The sequence below is a fragment of the Cyrtonyx montezumae genome, unplaced genomic scaffold (genome assembly GCF_038088225.1).
Source record: "Cyrtonyx montezumae isolate F1298 unplaced genomic scaffold, pur_monq_1.0 scaffold_26, whole genome shotgun sequence".
Lineage (NCBI taxonomy): Eukaryota > Metazoa > Chordata > Aves > Galliformes > Odontophoridae > Cyrtonyx > Cyrtonyx montezumae.
In genome coordinates, this window is record NW_027072003.1 from 4,618,298 (window position 1) to 4,644,879 (window position 26,582).

Consider the following 26,582-nt stretch of genomic DNA (forward strand, 5'->3'; position numbering starts at 1 on the left):
TGCAAAGCTGAGCTCAGTGTTGGGGCACAGCAAATGCATCACTGGAAAGAGGAACTCATGTAGTAGGAAATGAGAGAATCTGGGCCATTTCTGAGCCCAACAAAGCCCAGCTCTCTGCTCCTGTCTCAAGCTGGCTGATCCTGGCCTCATAAATATCCAAAGAGCTCTTGGTACGAGGGGGTTGCAGCAGCGTCTGCTCTGCGCAGCGCTCTGCAGGGATGGCAGGAGGAGGCGGTGAGGCGGATGCAGCAATTATTTTAAACTGCTGGTCTGCAGGCATGCTGCAGCACCCTGCCCGTGCACAGGGGATGCTGATGATGTCGGGGAGTGCAGCATCCTGCTTGGGCTTTTGAAGCATTTCTAAGAGGGGTGGAGGACCCACACGACTGATGGAAGCGATCCCCCTGGTGCTACCCGACCTACTTTCCTGCACTTCTTTTACTGAGCGTTGCTTCTCCACCTCCCGGATCTGCTCCAGCTCATGAATTAAAGAGATGTTTCAAGGCAGCAGCATGGAGATGCTCTTTGTTCTGGGGAGGACCCCACCATGTGCCTTTGCTTTCTCCTCTTCGGAGTCTCAAGCCCTTGAAATCTTGCTTGGTGACATCAAGGAAGGAAATGACCCGTGTGCCAACGGGTCACTCTTCTTGTCCACTGCTGCTTGCCCTGGGAAGCTCGGGTTGCTAAAACCCCATTACAGCCCATTGCATGCACCCCAGGGATGAGCAGGGATTTTTAGCTGCCCTGCTTCCATTTGGCCAAGCATGTGCTGGGAACCTGAGAGCTACTCCTAGAGTGGGGCTGCAGAAAGGCCTTTAATAAAACACCAACGGAAGTGGAAAGGTTGGAAAGAGGGGAAGAGGAAATGGGATGCTGTCCAGTGATGGTCATGTCCATCAGGAATTGCTGGGCGGGTACTGATGTGCAGTGCTGGAGCACGAGCTGGTGCAGAGTGACACCATCACTGCTGCAGTGCCTCGTGTTCCAGGTGGCCTTTGCTGAGCTGCTGGGTGCAAAATCTGCAAGATGTGGGTGTGTGAAGAGGGGCCCCCGCAGCCTATCTTTAGGTAACCTCCAGACAAAGGTTTGGAGCTCGAGATGCACATTTATCCTGCAGCACTGGAAATCAGGCCAGGTCCTTCTTTCTCCTTCCCACTTGCTCTTGCTCCTTCGTCTCCCTCCTATGCATTTGTGATGGGTGTTGAAAAGCCTATTCCTGGGAGCAGCTCTCATCCACACCCCAGCACGAGGTACAGGGCAGGAGAAGGGGAGCTGCAGGCAGTGCCTGCGGGCTGTTTTCTCCATGAAAGCAGTATCTGGGTGCACTAAAGAACCACAAATCTCTTTTGCACATTCACTTCTGAGACTTGTGCGGCCCTGGGTCCACAGTGCAAGGTAATGAGTGATGCAAGGAACAGCAGACTTGAAACCAGAGCTGCCCAAATATTTGCCCCTTGCTTCAGAGCTACCCTGGTTTCATAGAGAAGGCAGCACCCAGCTGCAGCTCTCAGCCCAACTGCTGAGGATGTGGCATTGTCACGTGTCCCTCTGTGCTGGGGAAGTGCAAAAAGAACCACAGGGAAAGAGGCTGTGCTTTTAATCCTAAGGTGTAAGAGTGGGAGAAGGTGGGTCTGCAGTGCCTGGGAGATGGACCAAAGCAGCCCCCACCCTGCTCTCTGTGCATTGCTGCCGTTGGGGCAAAGCAGGATGAGAGATCCCTCAGCCCCAGGGAGCATGGGAGATGGGATTGACCCACGCCCCGACCCCACGATGCTGCACTGTGAGTTTTTGGGTGGCTGTTGGTTTGTGACTCACAGAGCTCTGGGACCCCAGGCACAGCAGAAGGATTTGCAGCGAGACCCCAGGGCTGGAGGCAGCTTTGCCACTGCTTTAACCCGGCTCCTGGAGAGAGCAGAACAGCCTGGAGGAGCTGGAGAGCCAAGGTCAGCCACATCTGCTGCCTTACACTCCTGCACAGACCATGGGCAGGATCAGACCCAAGGACACGTTCAACCCAGAGAGAGATGAAGGTGGGGGCGGGCAAAGGAAGCAGCACAAACATCTTCTGCCAGGCATCTGCTCCCTGCCTGGCAAAAACTGCCAACTGAGCACTGTTTGAAAGCCTAGCCTTTCCTGACCTGGAGCGGGGTTGTCTTCCACTGTCCTTTTATCCTTGGCTAATTAAAGGCAAATCTCTGCAGAAGGAACACACTTCTTCACATGTGAGCGTTAATAACTCAAAAGTGGCTGCGAATGCTCTGAGGCAGCTGAGGAAATCCTGGGCAGAAATAGCATTTTTATCTCACAGCTTTGGCTCCAGGGATAATAAACTTCTGAGGTTTAGAAGGAGGCAACAGCAGATCCAGCCCCATATGGCTTGAGTTTACAAAAGGATCAGCCGAATGGACAGACTTAATTCCTAAGTCATCCCTGGCAGGACCTTGGGGTGATGCTGAGGTCCCCCCCCAGTCTCCTTATCCCATATGGATGCAGCAGGGAATGGCTCAGGTGAGCCCAGCATGCTTGCTGCTCACCCCCAGGCAGCCCAAAGAGCTTTATTCATAAATGTTTTTACATGTTTTCAGTGACTAAAATGCCCTGACAACCTTAGAGATGAAACGAGGAGTTGAGTGTTTGGTATAGCGGCGCATCGTTTCGTGGCATCCAGTAAGACTGGCAAGCGGCAGGCACTGATAGCAACTATTCTTATTCTGATGATGGTATTATGTGGCTCTTACAGAGTGCTTTTCATTAGTAGCTCTAAAGTGCTTTACGAAAGAAGAGATTCAGATGTCTCCAAGGTCTGCCTTGATTTCAGCGGAGGAGCCCGGGCTTGTGCAGAAGCTCTTAGCACAGTTCTGGTCGCAGGGCAGGGACTTCCCTGCTCAGCTCCCAACCTCCCTCGTGGCATTTATTTATTGTTCAGTCCCTGGGAGCTGCAGGCACAGCACAGCCCCGGGCTGGGACCCTTTTCCATAAATAACTAACTCCTCTGGGAACCCCCCTCCCCCCAGCAGTCTCATTCCACCTGCAATAAACACAACAGACTGATGGGAAACCCAAAGCTGTTTACCCGTTGTGCATTTCCATGAGTGCCAGTACTGGTGCCTGCACTTGGAGCTCATTCTTTGGTTTCCTGCAGCATGGTGGGGTGAGGCAGTGGAGGCTGCTTTTGTCATTTGGTTCCTTTGGCACTGGGAAACATCCCAGAGTTTGCTGGCAAGTGCAGACCTTCTGCTCCTCCATCATGGGACACATGCAAGGATGCACCCGATGGAAAAACCACACACAAATGCATCCATTAAGTCCCATCCTCCTTGCCTTGGTTCAGCCTGTGTGATGATGCTGCAGAGGAAAATAACACAGAGGCTCCAGTGTATCTCAGGTGGGATTTTGCCATGCTGGCCACAGTGGGAGCTGTCACTTGAAAAATAGAGGCCCTCCCCCCAAACAGCGCCAGGAAGAGAAGCAAAGGCATCTTTGAAAGCAGCACCTGCAATACTTTGGTGCTGTGTAGGATGAACAGAATGGTACCAGGACGCTCTGATGGAGGAGCAGGGTTTGCTGCTTGTCCCCTCCCCTGGTTCCTGCGTGGTGTGGGCACAGCTCCCACTGCTTCGTCCTCTCCTCCCCACCAGCAGCAGCAGAACTGTTGGCTCAGCACAAAGCTGCAGCATCGCAGCTCGAGGATTAGACATTCATTTGCCATAAATAGAAAATTGGGGGAATGTTTTTTATCGCATTAAATGTATTGCGAGCGGCTGCTGATGCGCAGGAACATGACCGCCCTATCGATCCCTGTCCTCATCCTGCTCCCTCCCTCCCTCCAGCTCCAATGACCCTCACTCTGTGACAACACGAGGCCGTGATCTTATGACTGGGAGCTGGGATTTGTCACCACACTGGGGCTCAAGAGCCATGAGCCCCAGCCCCCACCCCACTGAGCTGCTCCCTGCCAGGGCTCTCATCCTACGCAGGCATCCCTAGGAGGACATCTCCATTTGCTCTCAGGGTCAGGAGCACTGCTATGGTCATCAGAGAGAAAAAGAAACTCCTCCTCGTGATTCATTCAGCTTAATTTAGCCATGTGCCTCGGGGCTAGAAAAGGCATGCCTTAGAAGAAGCCATTTTTCTGCATTGGTGATGAAAGGAGCTGAAGAAACAAGCTGAGATGAACGTAGAGAGCTGCTCATGGGGTAAGGGATAGGGCTCAGATTTACAGGGCACCACTGCCTGAAATCCCCTTAGTAAAACCTGGCAGTGAGGGGTTGCATGGGATGGAATGGCTTTGATTTGTGCAGGGAAACGTGTTCTTGTAAGGCATGCCTCTTCTGGCCTGAAGGTAGAAGGAGGAATTAATGAGTGGTGTAGAGGAGGCCCTCTCTGCTGAACGTGGTGGTGCCCTTGGAAACAAGACCCGATGAGAACCTCCTAGAGATCTCATCCAGGGATAAATCCCCTCAGGAGACAAGGTGGTGGAATGCAGGACCCCATAGGTGCCACCTCACCCCACACCAGGCAGGAGCCATCCCCTCCCTCGCTGCAGTGGTAATGTGAGAGGATCCCCAGGGCCCCATGGCCACACAGGGGCCAATAGAGCCTGGTGGCACTCAGCACACTGCTCCCTGTGCTGTTGAGCTGCTCCAACCCCAGCTGCACCTGCAGCCCGTGGCACCCCTCTGCCACCACTCTGTGCCCTGACCCAGCACATGTCCCTGGATTTACTCCAATTTTATGCCTGATGAGGCTCAAGCCTTACACGACCAGTTAATGGACCTTAAAACACTAGAAATCCTGGCCCTCATCCTGGTCCTGCTTGCTTGGCTTCGCTGAGGGTGATGTTCTGCTGCTGATGGTGTGAGTGAAGGTGAGTTCTCCTAATTTTGGGTGAAGGCTGTTCCTGTGGACATGGCCTCATGGCTACACATGCCCAAGCCAGGATGCTGCGTCCTCTCCTCCATTTCTCCCTGCAAGAGGACTTTCACACCCAACAGTGGATCAAAAGGGACTGCGTGGGGGCTGATGAAGCATCTGCAGGGAGGTCAGGATAAAGCCAAACATCTCGGAGCAAGGAATGTCCTTCTCAGCATGTCCTGGGGATGATCTCACCCTGGAGCAAAGCTACTTCTTTTTAGTGACATCCTGCTTATTTCATAAAAGCTTTAGGAAGGATGGGGAGATTTTCAGTGCTCTCAGGAGGGACAAGAAGTCTCACATGGTCCTTCTTCCTCTTGATTGGACCCTCCAAATAAGCCTTGCTTCTGAAAGCTCTTACCTCAGTTGTCCATCCTTCCTCCAAAACCTTCCTGCAAAGCCTGCAGCTGGCTGCTGCCTTCAGCCGTTCAGCTCACGCTTGCAACTGCCATGTTCATAAATAAATGATGTGCAGATTGATTAGTCACTTCCCTCCTTCTCCAGGCCTCTCACCTGCAACCGTTTTTTGGCTCAAATGGAATATTTTCCCATGCTTTCTAGATAGGACCAGCACACAGTTCCCCATGGGATGAAGGCAAGTATTAAAGCACCAGAAAGACCTCCCCTTCACCTTTTTCCCTCCCTATTTCCCCATGGGGTCCCTTATGGTGTAAGCAGAGCCCTGAGGAGGTGTAAAGAGGAGGCAGTGGAAGGGTGGATGACCCATTGGGGATCACCCTGCACTGCAATGGATCCCTGCTTTGTGTCTATGCACCACCTGATTTTATTGCAGGTGTTAAGGGGGGGGGATGTTGGGGTGTGCCCCCATCGATCCCTATCTGCTCACATGTCAGGAGAGCTCCCAGCCCACAGCTCCCACCCCCCACACCACGTTTGCACCCTCCTTGCTGTGATGCAGCTGCAGACTCCTATTTAGAGAAAATCTATAAACCACTCAGTACAGAGCGAACCTGCCAGCCTTCCCGCGGCCTTCTGCAGCAAATTGATCAGGGCTGGATCCTGCCGTCCCTTTTGCCTCCTTCTCTCTTTTTCTGGAGCCACCTGGGACCACCCTAGTGGCAGCACCCAGCACCCTGTGGGCCCCATCCTCCTCCACCTCCTGCCCGTACCCCTAGCTCATTGGGATCCCCCATCAGCTGTGGGGTTTTGGGATATATCCCCATCACTTCAGTTCCAGAAGTTGGTAAAGCAATGGAGGGCTGACCTGGAGGCTGGCAGTCAGTTCCTCTGCATGTTCTCCTTGCCCTCTGCGGGCTCCAAAATGAGTGGGTATGGCTGCAATAAAACAAATAGAGCCAGCGATGGCAAGGATCTTGCAGATCTGGATCCCCGCCTCAGAGGAAGGAAGAAACCATACCCAGATAAGCTCAACGTGCACCTACACCCAGACATCAGCATCTGGCCAGGAGCAGGCAGCTGCTTTGGCCACAGAGGATGGTGTGGAGATCAGAGCCATTCCTGAGCAGGGAGCCTGGGGAAATGGCTTTTTTTTTTCCCCACTGAAAAATGATGACTCATTTACTGAATGCCTTTTCTTTTTTCTCTTCTGTTTTCATACTTGTGGAAAACGTATTGCTTTGATTAATGTCTTGGCTTGGGAATGGGGGATGAGGGAAAAGATTTGAAGTTTTCAAAGCATCCCGTCGGGAATCTGTAAAATGAAATGTCACTTTTTCTAGGGGAAGAAGCCTCCAGATGTTACCTTGGTTGGGAAAAGTCATGTAAAAGGCAGCTGTGAAGAGAACCACTCGGCTCAGAGCAACACTTGTTCCAGTCTTCAAATTGCAGTTCTCCTGCTGTCCCAAACTCTGATTCTAGAGAGGCAAAACAACCCCCAAATTGCACCCAAAGAGGGGAGAGCTGTTTCCAACCCCAGAGTCGTCTCAAAAGAACGATGACGGGGATCTGTGGCCAGATGTGAGTCTTGCAGCACATGCACCCCCTCCTAAGTGCAGGGAGAAGTTCAAGAACGAAGGGCACTCGGTGCATTTGAAACCACTCTTGCAAAGCTGCCGTACCCACAGGTATGGGAACGGCTGCAAACTACTGAAGGGTGAGGAGGTGATCGGGTATGAGTCGGCTTCAGGGAAGAGCTGCTCTGCAAATAAAGTAAACTGGAAGGGGTTTGGTTGATGAGAGCATCCCTGCTTCCTACAATGCTCCCAGTTAGACGTATGGACCCTCACCCCAAACACCCCCACGAAGCTGTACCCCACTTCCACGCATGGGAAGCCTGGAGATGGCACAGGGTTGTGTGTTATTTCAGTGCCAGATGTTGTTTTCTTGTTTTCCAGGTGGAGTGTAGGGAGCTGCAAGCTGGAGCAGAGATTTCCTTGTTGATTTTCTGGCCATTATGAATTCAAGTGAAATTCTGAGGTTTTGAGCCTGGGGACAGCAGAGGAGGGGAGGGGGAGGAAAGCACTGGAAGCTGAACAGTGCCATTTGTGAGTTTTATCCCAAAAAACACCCTCTCTCCTTTTCTGAACTGCCCTTTTGTGGGTGCACATAAAGGCTTGGATATTTGCTATCTTATATAAACCCATTTTTTCCCCAGGGCTCCCTTGTGCCCGATGCACACAGACCCAAGGAAACATCCCCTCCTGTCCCCTTCCCACCTCATGGCAGCTCTCTGCAGGCTCCCCTTCACCCTCCCAAAGTTCAGCTCTAGACATCTCGGTGCTATTTAAATATTTACAGCACACGGTGGTAAAAAAGATTGAGACATGAATTATTCACGGCCTCGCTTTTATCTTGGCCACGCATTCAGATTTTGCAGAGAGGATTCCTCTGCCTGGGAGGGGATGTGCTGAGCAAAGTGCTGCAGGAAATGAGGAGGGAAAGGGGGTCTTGGGGTGAGCCCACGAGTGGGGCATGGGGAGAGGGAGCTGGCACTGTGCAAGATGCATTTTTCCCCTTGCACATCTCAAAAGGATTACTTTGAGGCAAAAATCTCAATTGTGAGAGTTGGAAAATCCCCTTTGGCCTGCCTGTCCCTGTCCCCAACCCCCAGAGCTGCTGGGTCCGGATGTCCCCCAGAAGGGAATATCCCATCCAGGGCTGCAGATGGGAATGGGCAGGATGATGCCAATCTCTTTGTCTGCTCTGGAAGGAGCTGTGTTTGCAAAACATCGTAATTTGCAAAGCTGATAACCAAGCAAGGCAGGGGCATGCTTGGCCAGTGAGCCATGCCAGCTGCAGCAGCTTGCAAAGGGCAGGACATCCCTGGCCCTTGGCTACGCTGATTTGCACTGCAGGAGGATTCAGCCCTCTCTGGCTTTCCAGGCTGTTGCATTTTATCTGTCTGCAGCTCTTCGCAGCTGCTGTGGGGCTGTTTGAATTGCAGCTCAGTTGCCTTCTCCATCCTCAGTGAGAGCAAAAATCAAACTTGGGCTCCACAGCTTCCATCTCCCCACGAAAACTGTGAGTCTTTGGCAGAGCAGCACAAGGGGAAAGGCAGCCAAGGAGCTGCAGTGTAGGGGGTTCCTCCTCCCTGCTATGTTCTCATCCCTTCGGCATTGGGGTCATCTCCCACAGCCCCACTGACCCCTGTGCCAGCAGCAGGGCGTCCGTGCCTCAGTTTCCCCAAGCCTGCCACAGCCACTCTGCAGTGTTCCAGGGATCAGCCTCACTCCTATGCTGCTATTCAGCTGTAATCAGGGAAGTGCTGAAGTGGTTTTGCATAGCGAATCCCACAGAGGTATCCCAGCGAGGGCAGGATTGTGGGGTGTGAAAAAGATCTTTTCTATTTAACAGGTGGGGAAATGAGGAGCTGATGGGAGCAGAAGAGAAAATTCAGGTTACACCGAGGGCTTACCCAGCCTCATAATTAAGGGATATCCCTTGCTTGGGAAAGACCCATAATTATCTCTTTGTTCCCAGAGGAGAATTAGTCATTGCTGGCCCCAAAACAGCAGTTGTTATTTCTCCTTTCTCACTGCAGCCAGGCCCATCCCTGCCCGTGTGTCCAAACTGGAGGCAGCCCCAGAAGGAGGTGGGATTTCAATGGGCACCAACCCCCCCTGGCCAGGCTCTGGCACCCCCACATCAGCTCCTCCTCAGGCTCTGTGTGCCAGCAGCCTGCTGATATGGAGCACATCTTGGGGGCAAACAGGGGCTCAGCTCCCCCAGGATCCCATTGCCAACCCTGGCTGCTCATGGAAGAGCACAGAGATGGAGACAGAGCTCTAGCACTTCTCACTTTCACCCTTAGTAGGACATAGAGAGCCGGAGCTGGGCTCTAACAGAATATCCAGCACCACAGGTGCTCCACATCGTTGCTTTTTGCTCCCCATTCCCTGCCCATTTTTTCAGCCCAGCCAGCACTCTGCTCCCAAGCAGCAGGAAAACCCAACCGAGAGCTTCACGAGGTTTGAAGACTGTGGGTTGTTTAGGCACCCGAGAAACAAGGCCAATAATCTGGTGAGCAGCTCCACCTGCCTGAGGCTTGAAAAGGAGCTTGGGCAGAGGGAAAGCAGCTTGGGGTGGGCTCTGGGTTGCAGCTAGGGATGCTCTGGGGGGTGAGGACAGTGGAGGGGGGAAAGCTATCCTTATCTGGGTGGGAAGTGGGGGGGGTCTGGGGCTCGTTCTGCTTCCCACTGGTTAGTTTTGCAGACTTGTTTTGTGGCAGGTTGCTACTGGTGGTGAGGAGGAGAGCTGGAGGAGGACTGGGGGGATCTTTTGGGTCTGCAGTGGGAAAGCAACCCCTAAAGAGCCATCAAATGTCTATTTCTAATAGTACATGCCAGGAAGGTTGTGAGGTTTAAAGGCCATTGGAGTAAACAGATGAGCACCTGAGAGCATCCACGGCATAACAATTTGCCCAAGGGACTGTGTGGTGGTGCTGTGTGTTTCCCTTCCCTATTTTTTCCATTTAATTTTCAGGGGAAGTAAGTTTTGCAGAGGGTGCTTACACCTCTCAGCTTCCAGGAGCATCCCTGCTGATGATCCAAGGCAGGTTTTTAAACAGCTCAAATCCTCAGTGCCTCATTCACGAACAGGAAACAGGTCTGGGGGATTTCTCAGGATGTATGGTGAGATATAGCAAGCTGCCTGAATACCTGTCCCTGTGTAGTTGTACCTACATGAAATGGATGGGCTTGCCTTCTCTTTCACCTCCCTATATGTGTGCTGGAAGAGAAAAGACATTCTCTCCATCCTGAGAGGAGAGTCCTACAGCAAAAAGGAAACGTCCCGGACTAAGCTGCTGTATTCCCATCCCCCAGAGAGGGGCACTGTTGGATTTCATTCCGACTGGGAGAGATATTGGTCCGTTTCTCTTCGCTTTCCTCTGAAGCTCCTCCAGTAGGGGCACGAGTTCCCCTTTTAGGAAGGGCTAAAACCACGCAAAGTGCCAGCAGCACTCAGCACTGGTGGATCCTTCGCTAAAAAGAGAGCGAAGCCCAAAAACCATCCAAACTCAAGAGGCTGAGCCGGGGAGGTATGGATCTCCAATGAAGCGACCCATGAGAGCCTGACCCACAGCAGTTCGGGGGCTGAGGGTGGGCTTTGCTGATGTAATGAAGCTGAAGCCACCTTGTTTTTCCCCTTGCAAGACTAATATAGATATACGTATGTATTTTTGTCACTTCTCCAGCACTGGGAGGCAGTAGGAGGTATTTGCTGCCTTCTCTCTGCACGCTGGGAGCTGACTGATGGTAGCAGCAGTGACCCCAGTGGGCAGCTGCTCCCCCCCTTTGCTGCCCGTGTGTTGGAAGAGGGGTGGAGGGAGCAGACCTGCACCTTCCTTGTTCTCTGCAAGGGGCTGATCTCCCAGCTCCTTGCAGCTCTGTGCCTCAGTTTCCCCATTTATAAGCTTTCCTCAGGTGGGGTTTTAAGGCTGCACAGTGTGACTCCATTTCCCCTATGCTCCTCCATCCCTCCTCCGTTCACAGTGCCACCGATTGCTTTACCAACCTATTTTCACCCCTACAGTCTTTGATTTTTCCAGCTACGTCTCATGATTTTCTGAGAAGAAACCTCCTCCTCCTCCTCCTTTGCTTCCAGAGGTTCCAAAATTTCCCAAGAAAATGATAGCCATGTCGACCTCCCTGCTCAGGTCCAGCAGTAGAGATAAGGTGGGTGAATCTTTTCCCTATGCTTCTGACTCCTCAGCCTTTGGTCAGCACAAAACAGCCCAGCAATGTCCCCTCCGCGGGGAAAAGGGATGTGGGGGTTTGCTAAGGGCTGGAGATGGAGACTGCTTTGTCCTCCGTGGTGGGTGGCAGTGAGATGTTGCTCTCCCCAGGGAGGAAGAGATGTGTGCTCAGGTCAGAGGCGGTGCTGAGAGTTTCCCATTACTGATACAGAATAGCTGGATTTTGGTGGCTGGGAGCTGCTGTGACGTGAGTTGGGGTTATGCAAACACAAGGAGAAGGTAACAGGCGGGGAACAGGAGCTTGGTCATGAACGGAGCAGTGTCAAATTGGGCAATGAAGAACCAGAGGGTGGAACATCATCGGGGTCAGCGTGGGATCCAGGGTGATTAGTGAGGAGGAGGTGGTGATCAGATTGCCAAATGCTGCCCAGGCAGAGGGATAGCATAGCACGGCCTCTGAGATCAGAGCGGGTGCAGAAAGCGATCAGGAAATGCTGGAGAAGGGGCAGTGCTGGAGAATGAGGGCTCAGTGCAGGGGGACGTTGTCCTGGGGGTGAGGAGCTGCCACAGGGACTGGCACTCTGCTCCCAGCTCTGCCCTGATTGCTCCTCATCCCACTGTGGATTGGGCATGGAATTTGCTATGGACGTGGCCAAGATCTTCAGCTCACCCCATCCAGGTGGTTTTGTATCACCACCACAAAGGCTGCAATGCACAGTGATGTGCTGGGGGGGGGATCTTGCTCCTCTGCACTGGTGAAGGGCTCTTCTATGTGAGCATCCCTCTTGCCAGTGGGCGTGGGACAGGCTCACCATGGCAGTGGATTCTCAGAGCTCAAGGAGTGTTTTGACACCACTCTGAGCCATTGGGTTTGGGACTGGGGGATGCTGTGCAGAGCCTGGGGCGATCTGTGTGGGTCCACTCCAACCTGGGCTGCTCTGTGCTTCTATTCTCCCAGCTCAGGATGGGAGGAGGCATGATAGCAGTTAACAGCATCAGACAGGCATCAGCAAGCTGCACACAAACCACAAGGGAAACGTGCTGGAGTAAAGCAGGCAACACAATACAAACCTGCTTTTACTACTTCAGTCTAAGCTTCCCAACGTCCTGCCTGGGGCTCTGGGGATGCTGGGCTCTGTAACACAGCTGCATGTCCCTTTTCCTCCCTTGCCTCGCTGCCTGCCAGGGACCCATTGAAGCGTGCAGGGTGTGGAGCTGCTGGCACTTGGCTGCAGGGATGGCTGGGCTCAGGCTGCTCCTGCTGGTGCTGGGCAGATGGCGAGCAGGCCAGGTTGCATCCTTCAAATGGGCCCAAAGAAAGCTTTTGTTTTGCTGCCCAGAGCTCCTCTTTCAGGCTTGGTGTTTCCAGGGCATCAGTGGGTCCCTATGAGCAGGAGCAGCCCTGGGGTGCTGGGGTTGTCTGGCACTCTGACACCTCAGCATGGTTGGTGGTGCCCTGTTCTGGTCTGGATTGGTGTGGGTGTTGAAGACCCTGGGAGAGGCTGGATGGAGCTTTGAAGTTTTCAGTGATGAGCAAATACGAGTGAGTTCTTGCATCACACAAATCATGAAAATAAAGGAGAAGCAACAACCAAGTGGGACAGAAACCAGGTAGAAAGGTGGTGATGGAGACGGCAGAGTGCTGGAAGGAGGGAGAAACACAATCCACCAGAATGAGTACATAATTTATTTGCCTATTAGCTATTAATAAGCTGGCCTTTTGTATCAAGTCTCCCGACGTTCTTGTAACAACTTCAGGCCTTTCTGCAGAGCATCACCCTTTCTGGGTGTTCCTGTGCCACTTGCCATGCTAACATGATTCTTGATATGTCCCTCGCCCGGCACCGTGCCTTCGTTATCACCATTCAACTGAGCAAGTAATTAATGTGATTCCCCCATTACTGCACTGTAACTGTAACCTCTGGGAAGTACCTGTGAGCTGGGAATACCTCCTGGGAACACGAGGCATGGCTTGCTTGGGTGGTGCTGAAGTGATGAGGGAGATCTTAGGGTCTGCCTGGTGAAAGAATGGCCAAGCTGATAATTTGGGTGAGCAACGGACCTCCCCTTCCACCTCTTGCCATCCATGGCTGCTGCAGGACTGGGGGTGATACCTGATACCAAGATGCACATCAGCTGCATGCAGCAAGGATGAGAAGACCCACCCATTGTCACAAACCCATGGCTATCCAGCTGGGTATCCAGTGTGTGCCTTCCTCCCATCCTCCTCATCACACGGAAGATGAACGAGAGACAAGCACAACCCATCCCTATGGATGCCAGGGAGTTAAATGAACTTGGAGGCCTATTTATAGGCTAGTGACAAAGACACCGAGTAGTAGTGTTGGAGGGTCCCATCCAAGCAGCTGAAGTCTCCTACTTCCTTGGTTCTTCACGGCTCAGGGAACAAGGTGGAGCCTTTCTAATGGGAGCACCCTTCTGTGACCTTGGGTTGCAGGGAGGAGTCCCTGCTGCTGCGGGATGCTCTGAGCTGAGTGCATGGCTGAGTTTTGTATTTTCTTGCAGTAAGGGATGCTCAGCACCTCCTGGAAACCCCCCAGGGCCTCCTGGCATGTGGAAGTGCCACAGGTCAATTGGTCCCCAGCGAATCCACCTGGTATCCCTTTGGGAAGTGCTGAGTGGTGAAGGGAATCCCTTACGTTGTGTGTGTGATGTCTGCAGAGCAGTGATGGGGACAGCTCTGCTCACGCTTTCCGAAGCTGTCCCTTGGGTGCTGAGCTCATGGGTGCTCTCCTTTCAGGGCTGCTCCCCTCTCCGGGTTGATTGCAGAAGAGTTTGGGTTTCTTTGCACCCCAGAGGTGTGCCAGTGCAGTCAGCGTGGCTCTGCTTGCAGCACCGTGTTTCTTCCCTAAGTTTCCTTTAAAGCCAAGGACAGCAAGGCAAGATAGGGTTTCACGAGGGTATAGGGTTTCTGAATCTGAGTCTTTCCTGAGACAAACTCTTTCTAATCCTTACCTGCGTGTCAGAGCCGTGCAGACACCGCCACGTCCGTAACCACCCATAGGATCTCCTATTGCGGGAGGAAGAGCTGCAATTTCGGCTGGCTGATCCTGGCTGCAGGTGAGCAAGCGCTGTTAATTTCCTTTGTTCTGCTTGTAGGGTTTTGTACAGTATTAATGATATCGTGAAAATATAACAGAGCACAACACCTGTGGAAAGTTCCCTCTTCTATTAAGCCACTCTTAATCTTATTTCATCCCTGGTAGGATGGGGAGGACCCACTTGGTGGACAAGGCTCCCGTTTATCTCCTGATAAAATGGTGCTTGGCTCGTGGCTGTGCACCAGTTGTGCTGATACAGGAGTTCTGGATGCTCTTGGGTTTCTGCCTGAGCTCAGGCAGATATGCTCTGTGCTTTCAGCATTTACAGCCTTTGCTCCTTTTCCAAGACTTAAATAAAGTAGTTACTCTTGGCTGTGATCTTTTTTAATGGCTTTGAATGCTTTGCAAGTCTTCCATTAGAAATTGATCGGCTGTTGCCATCTGCTCTGTTGCAGAAAGAAGCACTGAAGACATGAGGAAATATTAGTGGCATGCAGTCTGCCCGTGCTAAACTGTGAGGACTGGGGTGAAATAATTCATTGGTATTTCTGGATAGGCTGAGCTCCATTGCTGCCAAGCAGTTGGTTCAGCCTGAAAAAGGGGCAGGATGAATTAAATGCAGAGCAGATTTACATCAGATTCAGACTGCAGAGAGAACAGGGTCTTTTAATGTTGGCTTGATCTCATTTAGAAATAAAGGAATGTTTTAGATAATTGAGTGACCAAAAACGGAGATTCCATGGAGCCGTGTGGGGCTGTACAGCATTTACCCAATGATGCAGAGAATTTGGGGAGGATTGGGGTAATTTTGGGTCAGTAGTGTTTCTGATTCTGAAGGATGTAGTCTCGAGCTGGCAGGACGCAGCACCATGCCATCTCACAGAGGGGTTTTCTCTTGGGGCATCATCGGACACGTCAAACACAGGGGGCATTTCCTCCTTTTTGTGACTGCTGTTCTTCTTGACTTGCTCACCAGAGATCTCTCGAAGACCTGATCTCCTTCCCACGTGAGATTCCCACAAATCAAAGCAGAACGCTGCAGTTCTTACAGCCTGCCTGTGCTGTGAGCCTGTGTCCTGGTGTGTGATTTCCCCTTCACGTGGGAGATGGAGCTCAGTCCTCGCTGTGATGCATTCCCAGCTCTGCAGGGCTCGGTGACCACGCTGGGGCACGGCGCTGGGCTCAGCCATGCACCTTTCCAAAGGTCGTGGGAAGGAGATGAGGAAATTGCTCTGAGGAAAAGCCAGCTCCGATCTGACACAGGAGCCGGGGGCTGCTGGGGGCAGAGGGGCCTGAAGGGATGCTTGTGGCTCTGAGATCCCCTTTTCTTTACAGCTGGAGGGAGACTTTCCAGGGCTGTTTTTCTGAATGGTGGTTGTGTCTGAAGGAAAAGCAGGCAGGGGCTTGGAGCAGCAGCTCAGAAGCCTGCGTGGAAGGCTATAGGTGATGCTCAAAGTCCTTGGGATGGGCACAGGATCCACATCCAGCAGCCTCTGTTCCGCACCAGGTTGGGGCTGCTTTTGGCCATGTCTGGGTACAAACGAGGTGACCCCACTGCCTGATCTGTGGGCGAATGGGCAAAGCAAGGTAAGATACAAATTGGATGGCAAAGCACCCAGGGGTGCAGCTCTGATCTGCAGAGCTTCAGCAGATTAGGAGCCAACAGTGACTGCAGACTCCCGTGAACAGAGGGATTTTCCACGCACTGGGGCAGTCAGTACTCCTCAGTGTCTGAGGAAGTGCCTGCTCCGTGGGACCCATGGCTGTGGGATGTTAAACCCAGTGCTCTGCCAGTGGTGGGAGCACAGGAGGGTCCAAGCAAGGGTAAATGGATGCAGACTGTGTTAAAGCAGTGCTGTCCCAGCTCTATTTGGCAAAGCAGCTCTGTGGGGGGGCAGAGCATCACCCCCACATTCCTCTGCTTGGTGCTGCTCCTTCCTCACCCTCGCTCAGAAAGCGAAGGCCATACACACGTTGGCAGCCACGAAGGTGGCAGGCTGGGAGCGAGCAGAACCCAGCGAGGGAGCAAAATCCCATTTCAGGCACAAGGAGAATGAGGGCAAGGAGTCCCACCGGGCTCACGTGGGCACTGGCATCGCCTTTCTGCCTGGTGCAGGACGGGTACAAGTGTCCCACAGGCAGACACTGTGAGAGGCAGAGGAGGCAGTAGGACCAGGACCCTGGGACCGGGGCAGGATGAGGATGATGCAGAAGCTGGGTTTGTTGCTCCCTTCCTCTTTGCAATGGGTTAAAAGATTTGGGAAGGGGGAGGGTAGGAAGAGTGGGGGGGATTTTTAGGTGGGTTTGGGGGTTTGCTGTGCTCCTTTTGTTGTTTGGATGGTTTTGGGGTGGTGGTGACCCAGTTGAGTTTGTCCCTGGGGCAAAGATGGGGAGTCAGGGCTGCTTTGGGGGGCTGGGTGCCTGCTGGGATTGTCAGGAGCCTGAGGGTCCCGTTGACATAATCTCAGTCCCTTTAAACCTTAATTCTGTTCTTGCTGCTTCCGAATGATGATGTCCTTCCCTGGATGGGACTGCAGTGACCGCCCTGGGGCACCTGCACTGCTCTCAGGCAAAGTACACGGTGCTGCCAGTCCCGAGCGACCCCAGCCCCTGCCCCTCCTCCTCCTGCTGCCGTTGCTGCAGCTCTCGGGATCGATGCAGGTATCAGCGTGACCCACTTAGTGGCTTCCTATTGCTTTCCATTTTTACCATCCATCCACTTTTGGCTTCGGCCGCAGCCTCCCAGGAGGGTTTGTGCTGATGGCAGTGGGGTGAGGACGCTGCTCGTCCCCAGGAGCAGGAGGAGGTCACTGCTCTGCTCACACCCCAGGGCTCCCCATCCCCCCCAGCTCTTTGGGGCAGATGGGGAAACTTTGCCATCGATTTGCCATCGACTCACCTCGATCGCGTTACCTCCAGCAGCACATTCAGCAGCACCACGAGGCGCCTCCTGCTAAACACCCCCTTCAACTCCCCCCCCTTTTTTCTTTTTCATTTTATTTTTCTGAATCAGGCTAAAACTCCCATGCTGGGTGTGGGGAAGGCTTGGATCAGGCCCAGGCGATTGCAGCCTGCCTCGCTGCAGAGCTCATTTCACCCCATCTGTCTTTTCCTGCTGCCCGAGTGGTTTTGCAGCAGCTTTGAATGAGCACCTGCAATCAGGAGTGCTGCAGCTCCCTCTGTGCAGGGATGGCTCGTTATTAAATTGCTTCCTGACCCGGTTAATCTGCAGCTGATTAATTTGGGCTGGGTATCAGAAAGGTTTCATCCGTCTCATGGTGTGGACTGTACGTCCTGGGTCCTGTGTTAATCTGGTTTATGTATATATATATCCTATATATATAGCCTATAGATGTGTGTGCATACATCATAGATATGGAAAAATCAGAAGGGAGGATGCTCACAGGAAGGCTGGCTGGGCACGCCAGCAGTGAGGGATGCCTCCAGCCTGCAACTTCCCTCCTGTGCATCCTCCTCCTGGGGCTGCTGTGTGGTTATGCAGCACTTGGTGACATTGTGGCTGGGGAAACTGAGGCACAGAGGAGACTGCAGCCCATAGGTTTTGGTGGCTGCCAGTTCAGCCCAAGCATTTCTTTGATGGTTGATGAAAGAGTTTAAATGTCAGGGCTCGTCCTTACCTCTCCTTTTAAAAGCAAAGGTCTCTGGGTGTCACAGACAGGATTTTAGGTCCACTGGTGCCAGGGGCGTGCGGGTTCTGTAGCTCCTTTAATTATCATTGATTCATTAGCCTCAGTGCTGGAGCCAGCACATCAGCCCTGCAGTACATCGAGGTGTGAAGGTTTGTGCTGTGCTCACTGTGAATTGCAAGCCTCCTGTGTTCCCCCCTCCCCCAGTGCTTCACTGGTGCTGGATTTAGGGACAATTCCGATTTGGGGTTTTGCTGATTTAGGGACTCATCACGTAGTACTGAGATATCTCCTGAAGATGCCACCGCACCAACCCAGCTCAGCCCCACCCAGGAGCCACACAGCAATTAGCACGGCACCCCAGCTAATGAGTTCTGCTAAGAAAGAGGAAAACTAGCAGGGGCTCATTACTGCTCTAATTTGGTCTGTGAGCCGGAGCCTGGGTTTGGCTGGTGCAGAGTGGAGCACAGCAGTTTGCAGAGGTCTGTGCAAGCATCACTTTGTTTGAGAGCCAAGGATCAATCCAGCCAGGTCCCCGTGCAGGTCCGTCCTTCCCTCCCGCAGCAGAGCTGTGTATGCAGGGCTCCTGCAGCTGAGCTGTGCTCTATTGATGTCTGTCCTGGCTGCAGGATGCCCTCAGGAGCAATGCTGTCCTCGGGATAAATCCCAGCAGATGCCATGGGATTAGTGGGACGGGAGCGTGGGAGGAGGGTGGGACACCTGGCTGGGGTTAGGAAATCCTTACACACCCCAAGTCCACTCAGCTGAGCTCAGAACAGTTTATTCTGCTAGTAGATCCCCAGCACGGAGGGCACCTCAGGGTGCAGAAAGGGGACGTGGAGATTGACAAGCCAACTCTGAGGTCTGGGAGATGCTGTGGCCCATTTCCACTGCTGGCTGTAGGTGCTGATGCTCAGATCTGAGCTGAAGATGCCCCAAGCTGTGGGTACGGAGCTCTCCTGTGGGATGCTGTGCTTTAATGTACTCATTAATGTCATGGATGGAAAATAGCTCTGAGGACAGAGCAGGGAGCTGGAGTGGGGGAGATGGAGGTGATCAGGTCCTGTAGGAGCAAGGGAGCAGCCCTGTGTAGTAGTTGGGGCTGTGGCACACGGGCAGGAACGTGCCCAAACGCAGGGGTCTGGAGAGGAGGAGGATGTGGGCTCACCGGTATGGAGCTGGGACACAGCCCCATGCAGTGCCACTCAGCAAAGTGGGACACATGGCGAGGATGTGATGGGGTTGGGAGGGGAGAAGAGAAATCTCAGTTCCTTCGGTGACTCACAGTGACATCCCACAGGGCTGTTCCTTCGGTCATTGCTCGGGGTGGCAATCTGATGGCACTGTCTGTCCCCTCTCTGCGTTGTCCCTGCTGATGCCATGTGGGGCTGTGCTGGCTGTTCCTTGCCACACTGGGGGGGACAGGGGTGTCCCACATGGCAGTGGCATCGTGGCCATCCCCTCCAGGAAGGGAGCCTGCTGTATTGGTGGCCACAGGTAAGAGGTAGGTGGGCACCTGGGGATGCTCCAGCCCTTGGGCTTTCTCCTCTCTTCTTTTTGATGCTGTTGGTATATTTTAATACTAAACAAGTCTGACTGCCTGCTCTAAATCTCTGCTGGTGCCAGCGGTGCTCAGGTCTCCTCTCCACCTCCCTCCTGAGCACCAGCTCAGACCTCACCACGTCACCGACCAGACCTGTCCCCGCTGGAGCATCCGGAGCATTACTGAGGATTAAAGGTGGCATCCACCAGAAGGGAGCATCCCTCCCCCCGGCCTGCTCCCCAGCGAGCAGGTGGGGGAAGGAGCTGGGGGGCCTGGCTGCCTCCTGTTCCCCCTTCCCGATGGATCCCTGGCACTTTGTAGGGCAGAGCGGGTGCCTTTCCCCGGGGCGGCGGTGGGGCCGAGGCTCTAAACCACATCGGATGCTGCCAAAGCCCATCCCCGGCGTGCAGGGCTGCCAATTATACACTGAACCAAATAGAGGAGAGACTTCTAAATGACATTGCCTGCTTTATCCCAGCGGGACCTTTCAAGGGTATGGCTGGAGTTGGTTTTTTTTTTTTTGGTTCTTTTTTCCCTGTTCTTTTTTTTTTCTTTTTCTACACGTCCCTGTGTGTGTTTAACAACTCTCCTTCCAGATGCAGAGAGCGTTGGCACCTCCATGCCCCGCGTGGGTAAGTTGTAGGTGATGGCATGGGGGGTGGGGAGGGCTACAGGAGAAATCATCGCCTGTCTCGTGGAGCAGAGGGGTGGGGGGGTGGGATTTGGCACCCCTGCTTTTCCATGGGGACCTCAGAGAATGCAATCACTTGCCCACGTGTGTGAGGTATGAGTGGGGATGGGAGCAGAGCTGGGGGCTGCGGACGTGGGGATGTTGGTGCGTGGTTGCAGAGGAGCTGGTGGACACTGCACACCCGATCTCCTGATTTGCCATTGGGATTTGATGGGAAAAACACAATCTCTCTCTCAAATGACCTTTGTCTTTTGCAGTTTCTCTGGCTTGATTTTTCTTTTTCTTTTTTTTTTTTTTTTTCCCTTTCCCAGCCAGGGATTTTGGATGAAGCGTATTAGTTAATCAGATTCTGAGAAGCAGATGTTAGGTGATTTAGGAGGAAAAAAATGAGACGACTTTCTAGTTGGAGCCTGGAGCGCGTGTTGCAAAGCATGTGGTTCTGCTCTTGCTTGGAGAGATTGCTTTGTGCCTTTGGGAAGTGCCATTAATTTTGGTCTAAATTTAAAGCGAGACAGAAGAGGCGTTCTGGGGTGTGGGACAGGTGGGACACCGATCTGTGGGAGTGGGGACAGGCAGATGTCAGCACACTTTGGGGGTCTGAAGGTGCTGAGAGGAAGGTCACAGCCCCACGTTGCCTGTCCAGTCCCCCAGTGGTTGCAAATGGGGTTAAAAAGCATGGAAGAGCACTAAGAAGTGCCATTCAGCTTCCTGCTGGGAAAGGTGAGCGTGACTTTCCTGTCCCAGCTGACTGTGACACGCAGACTGCCCCTCTCAGCTCCTTGCCTCTGTTTTGCCACGAGGGATGGTGCCAGGGCTCAGTTTGATCTGCACACGGGCTCCAGAGCAGAGACAGATCCCAAGGTATCGCTGCCTCCTCCACGGCGAGCAGTCTTAGACTGCAGAAGCAATGGCTTGGGAATTTCCTTGCTCACTTTCAGGAGTTAAGCACCCTTAATGCTTTATAAAACCAAGATCATCTCACGGTGCCTACTTCAGATGAAATTTAACCATCAGCTTAAGCTGCCCTAAGGTTGCTGTGGTGTTGAGTGAGGCTCCAGGGCACAGGTTCCCTCCTGGGCTGCAGCAGGGGTGAGGTGCCGTGAGCGTGGGGTCATCTCTCCTCATTTTCCTCTTTTGTTTTTGGCATTTTCCTCCCCCAAAACAAGCCTTGTTCAGGCTGGGCTGCTCTCAGCATCCTTTCTCCCAGCCTGGCTGCTGATGCTGTGTGGGCACAGTGATGTGGGCTGCCCCGTGTTGCTCTGATGCTGCATCTCGTCTCTCTCACAGCAGCTTTCAGCTGCTGAAACCTCAGCTGAACCCACAGAGAGCTGCAGCATCTTGAGTTCACCTTAACCCTGGCTAACACAATTGCTGGGGCTCGAGGATTTGGTTCTGGGGATGCTCATTTTTACAGCAGGTCTGAAAAACACCGCTGCTTCCTCTGGATGTTTTCTGCCCCACGTTGCCCCCAGATGCTCTTCTCTCAATGTCTCTATTGGGGAAAATGGGTACAAAACCAAAGTTACAGGGAGATACCTACGAGCAGCCCTGCTCTATGTTTTTCATTCAAGCAAAGAGATATGGACCCAGCTCCCCTCTGAAGTCCTGCTTTTAAGCTTGCAGTTCTCATAGGGAGGATTTGCAGCTATCCAGAAAGCTAACATATCCTCCTGCAGCAGATTTGGGTTTCCAGCTTGTCCCAACCTGGACAGATGAGTCCTTTCCCAAGGGAAGTGGGAGGAACAATGCAGAGCCCCTGTAGCTCTGGCTCAATGAGGCAGTTCAGACACTGGCTGTGTGCTCACAGCCCCAGTATGGGACTGGTCCCCATGCAGATGTGGCCTGGATTGTGCTGCTATTCCTGGCAATTGAGGACATTCAGGTTTTTCACTCCCTCTCACTGAACTTTGCTGGGTAAGAAAGCCACTGTGCCCTTGGTGATTAGTGGGCACGTGGAGAACAGAGCAGCCCCACGTGTCCTTCTATCCAGAAAACACATTTGGAGGGGAAAGAGCTGAAGGGAAAAAGAGGGGGACGAAAGTGAGGGGGGTGGCCAGGATAAATGCATTTTGGGTGTAAATGTTTCCAATTTTTTCTCTGTTAATCTCAAATTTCTCTTCTCCCTGAGGCAGGGTGAGCAGTTTCCCAGCTCCATAACTTGGCCTGGTCCCTGGGCTCCTCAGCACAACAGAAGCATCCTGCTGGGAAAGCGTGCACCTAAAAGTGTTTTGGGGACCACTGTGCCTGTCAGACTGGTCAGGGAAAAATACATCCCACTGCCTGAAAAATGCTCTCCTTGCCCCTCTGAGTGACCCAAGAGTTGAACCCTAATCTTCCTCTGTATGGCTGGAGGTGATATGTTGGCCATGGGGGGGGATGTCTGGGGGCTGTCATCTTGTTCACTGCCCACCCCAAATTCTAGGTCCATAGGAGTCCCAGTTCATGCCCCTCCTCATTCAGAGCAGTGGGGCTCTCCAAGGCTGATAGATGCATCCTTCTCCTCCTGATCTGCCTTCCTGACAAGCAGCATTCCTCTGAACTTCTCCTGGCCTCTGCTTTGGGAACTGCTTCCCAATTGCCAGGTGACCCAGCACCTCCAGTTTCACCAGTGACACTCTCAGCTGGAGCAAGGCTGTACCTGACAAGGTTTGGGGTGGGTGGGACACCTGAATCATCTGGATCACCCACATCTGCTGCTGCTGCCTGACCTTCTATGCTTTGGGTGCTGTTGATGAAATCGAGAGGTTTAGTGATGATAATGAAGCTGTGCCAACATGGCCCACAGGATCCAGAGCTGAAAAATACGCTGGAAGGGTAATGCTGATGAAATAAGGGATTGTGTTAAGACATGCAGGGTTTTCTGACCTCAGGTTTGTTTTGTTCTCTTCAGTCAAGTGGAGTGAGCCACATGCCCAATTCATCTGTCCCCCCTGTTTGTTTGCTTGCAGATCCTCATAGCGTGGGAAAGAAGCAAGCTGCCGGCATTCGACCCGGGGATTTATGCTGCTAATCTGATTAGTGTATGATGGACGTGTCCAGTTGGAAGGAGATGGAGGTGGCACTAGTCAGTTTTGACAACGCTGATCAGATCGTGGAGGATCCCTGTTATTCAAACGACCTCAGCCCCGCCAGCCAGTCGCGGAAAGGCCATCCCAGCTGCGCCAACCTCCTCTCCAACTGGAGAATCCTCATCAACAGTGAGAACGCCAATAATGAGACCATTTTCTCCAGGTTCTCTGCTGAGTTCAGCGAGCACCTGGTGGGGGAGCGGGTGGGCATGGAGGAGGGGGACCAACGCGTCATCATCAACATCGCTGGGCTGAGGTTTGAGACACGGCTCAAGACCCTCAACCAGTTCCCGGAGACCTTGCTTGGGGACCCAGAGAAGAGAATGCGTTACTTTGACTCCATGAGGAATGAATATTTCTTCGATAGGAACAGGCCCAGTTTTGATGGGATCCTGTACTATTATCAATCCGGTGGGAAAATCCGGCGTCCGGCCAACGTACCCATTGATGTCTTTGCTGATGAAATCACCTTCTATGAGCTGGGTGACGAAGCCATGGACCAGTTCAGGGAGGATGAAGGGTTTATCAAGGACCCTGAAACCCTCTTACCAACCAATGACTTTCATAGGCAATTCTGGCTGCTCTTTGAATACCCCGAAAGCTCCAGCGCAGCCAGAGGTGTAGCTTTGGTCTCTGTCCTGGTCATTGTCATCTCCATCATCATCTTCTGCATGGAGACCTTGCCAGAGTTTAGAGAGGAAAGGGAGTATAAGTCCGCCCAGGAGCTTTCTAAGAATACGACAGACAACTTGCTGGCCCACAGCACCTTCACAGACCCTTTCTTCGTCATAGAGACCGCCTGCATCATCTGGTTCTCCTTTGAGCTGTTTGTCCGATTCATCGTTTGCCCTAGCAAGACCGAGTTCTTCAAGAACATCATGAACATAATTGATATTGTGTCCATCATCCCCTACTTTGTGACACTCACCACTGAGCTGATCCAGCAGAGCGAACTCAACGGGCAGCAGAACATGTCCTTGGCCATCCTGCGCATCATCCGCTTGGTGCGGGTCTTCCGGATCTTCAAGCTGTCCCGGCACTCCAAGGGGCTGCAGATCCTGGGGCAGACCCTCAAGGCCAGCATGCGGGAGCTGGGCTTGCTCATCTTCTTCCTCTTCATCGGCGTCATCCTCTTCTCCAGCGCCGTCTATTTTGCAGAAGTGGACGAGCCGCAGTCCCATTTCTCCAGCATCCCCGACGGCTTCTGGTGGGCCGTGGTCACGATGACGACCGTTGGCTATGGTGACATGTGTCCCACCACCTTGGGTGGGAAGATCGTGGGGACTCTGTGTGCGATTGCAGGAGTGTTGACCATCGCCCTTCCCGTCCCCGTCATCGTCTCGAACTTCAACTATTTCTACCACAGGGAGACAGAGAATGAAGAGAAGCAGATTCTGCCCGGGGAGGTGGAGCGAATACTCAACAGTGTGGTGACGGGCAACGATAGCATGGAGTCTCTCAATAAGACCAATGGGGGTTACCCTCGAGACAAGGCCAAAAAATGATGCTTGTTGCTGTGCTGAACGCTGTCAGGTGGGGCGGGCTGGATAAGGCATGCAACATCTGCAAGCTGTGTTTTGTTGTTGTTTTTTTTTAAACCAAATGTGCTGCTGCTTTTTTTTTTTTCTAGACATTTTTCAATCTCTGATTTCCCATGGCTGTTCAAATAAATACCATCTTTCTTATCTCTCTTCCCTGTCCTTCAGTCTGCTTTTTATCGCTTGATGCTCATCTTTTTGGCATTCAGGTTTAGCAACCACAGCATCAGAGCTCGGTTCCCCCCCCACACAGATATTTTTCCCTGTATGGGAACTGCTGAATCATGACCTGAACCACTGAGATCACCTGAGGTGAGCACTGAGTCAGCTGTGGGAGCACAGGTGAAAGCAATGCACCTGTGTGACCAGAAGGGGTGGACTGACTCCACCTCTCCTAGACCCCATAGGTTCTCCTAGACCTCATAGACTTCATAAACCCCAAGGGCTGACTGCCAGGGACTGAGCCAGTGAGTGCAGGGATTTAGAAAGAGAGGGATGAGGACAGGTCCCAGTGCTACAGCCACCAAGGAAGGTCCACGCCTCAATGCCCACGAGGGTTCTGGTGGACCAGCTGAGCCCTGAGAGGGGCAGGGGGGACTTGTCACGCAAACAAACATTCAACTTGTGGGTTATCTGGTGCACAAATGCCCTTCGGGGCCAATCTCCGTGACCTTGTAGCATTTATTGTCACTTATGCTGCTGCAAATGGAGCACAGAGAAATGAGGGCTGACGTTTCCTGACAGCTTGGCTCTGCGTTGTAAAAGGCACTTCTGGTTTTCAAAAACATGCAAATTTCCATCGGCGTTTTTGAAGGGAGAAACAGAAACAGATTCATTTTGCTATTCTCTCTCATGCCAGCAGGTTTCCTTCCGACAAAAACATTTTGTTCCAACTTCCCTGTTTCGGTTGGCTTTTTTGATGTTTCTGCCTACATGAAAATCACAGCTTCTCATGCAGTGTCTACACATCTGCTTTTATATCCCACATCTGTTATACTCGATATCTCATCTCCTAAAGATTCAGCATGATCATGCAACGTGCCAGCATCCCTGCTTTGGAATTTCATTCAGAAAGGAGTGCTGAAAGATTGTTTCTTTATTTATTCTCATTCCCAGACCCGTGCAAAATGTCAGTTGGAGTGTGCTGGGATTTTCCCTTTAGCAGAGATCCTGCACCCATCCAACCCAGGCTGTGCTCTGCTGCAGAGCTTTTGTTGGTGAAGTGTCCTTTTATTTCACTTTTATTTCTTCTGGATTTCCTACAAGAAGACCTTTTTCACACCAGGTGTCTGCAGGGACAGCTGGAGAAGGCATAGCTGGAGAGCAGCACTGAGACATCCCCAGCTCCTTTCTCACTGTTCTTTCATATTTCTTTTTATTTCATAGCAGAAAACATTGAGCTTACAGTGCTTACGAGGAGGGTTGACATATTTTCCATCGAGAAGCACCTCCCTCTTCCTCCAGTTCAAAATGTCCCAGCAAGGCTTTGAGCATCCTTTTGGTACCAGTTATTTCCATGCTTCCCCTGTGCACAGAAACACAGTTCTGGCACCACAGCCACGAGATGGCACTCCAGTACAGACCTTTCCCAGGCATACAAGTACGGCAGCAGTCCCAGCGTGCCTGCTCCCTGCTCTCATTCGTGCTTGTTGATTCCTGGGGTCTTGGTCCCACCAGGGCTGCTCCATGGGCTGCTGGTCCCTGCGGCTGTGCCATCGAGCTACCAGAATGGGATAGTGGGCACAAACAGTGAGCTGAGGGACAGGGAGCCACCAGGTGACACTGGTGGGACGTGGGTGTGGGTCTGGGGTGGGGAGTCCACCTTCCCTGGGTGGAAACTGAGCTTTTCCAGTGTTGTTCATTTGACACAACCCCACTATGAAAGCCAGCCTTGGCTTCCTAGGAACCTCAGCCCCCAGCAGCCCCAGCCTTGTTCAGTTGTCCCAGTGTTCTGCAGCCACCACAAAGCAGCAAGTGTACGACACATCCTCCCTAATTCCTGCC

The 26,582-nt window shown here is 52.7% G+C and overlaps 2 protein-coding genes across 3 annotated transcripts in view; both read left to right on the forward strand.

The window, feature by feature from the left end:
- The window catches only part of LAMTOR5 (late endosomal/lysosomal adaptor, MAPK and MTOR activator 5), a 50,457-nt gene that overhangs the window by 11,482 nt on the left and 12,393 nt on the right, over positions 1 to 26,582 (forward strand). The gene's annotated exons all lie outside the window — the stretch shown is intronic.
- Positions 22,995 to 24,545, forward strand: KCNA10 (potassium voltage-gated channel subfamily A member 10). Its single transcript, XM_065740485.1, has one exon. The coding sequence runs from the start codon at positions 22,995 to 22,997 to the stop codon at positions 24,543 to 24,545; it is 1,551 nt and encodes a 516-aa protein (XP_065596557.1).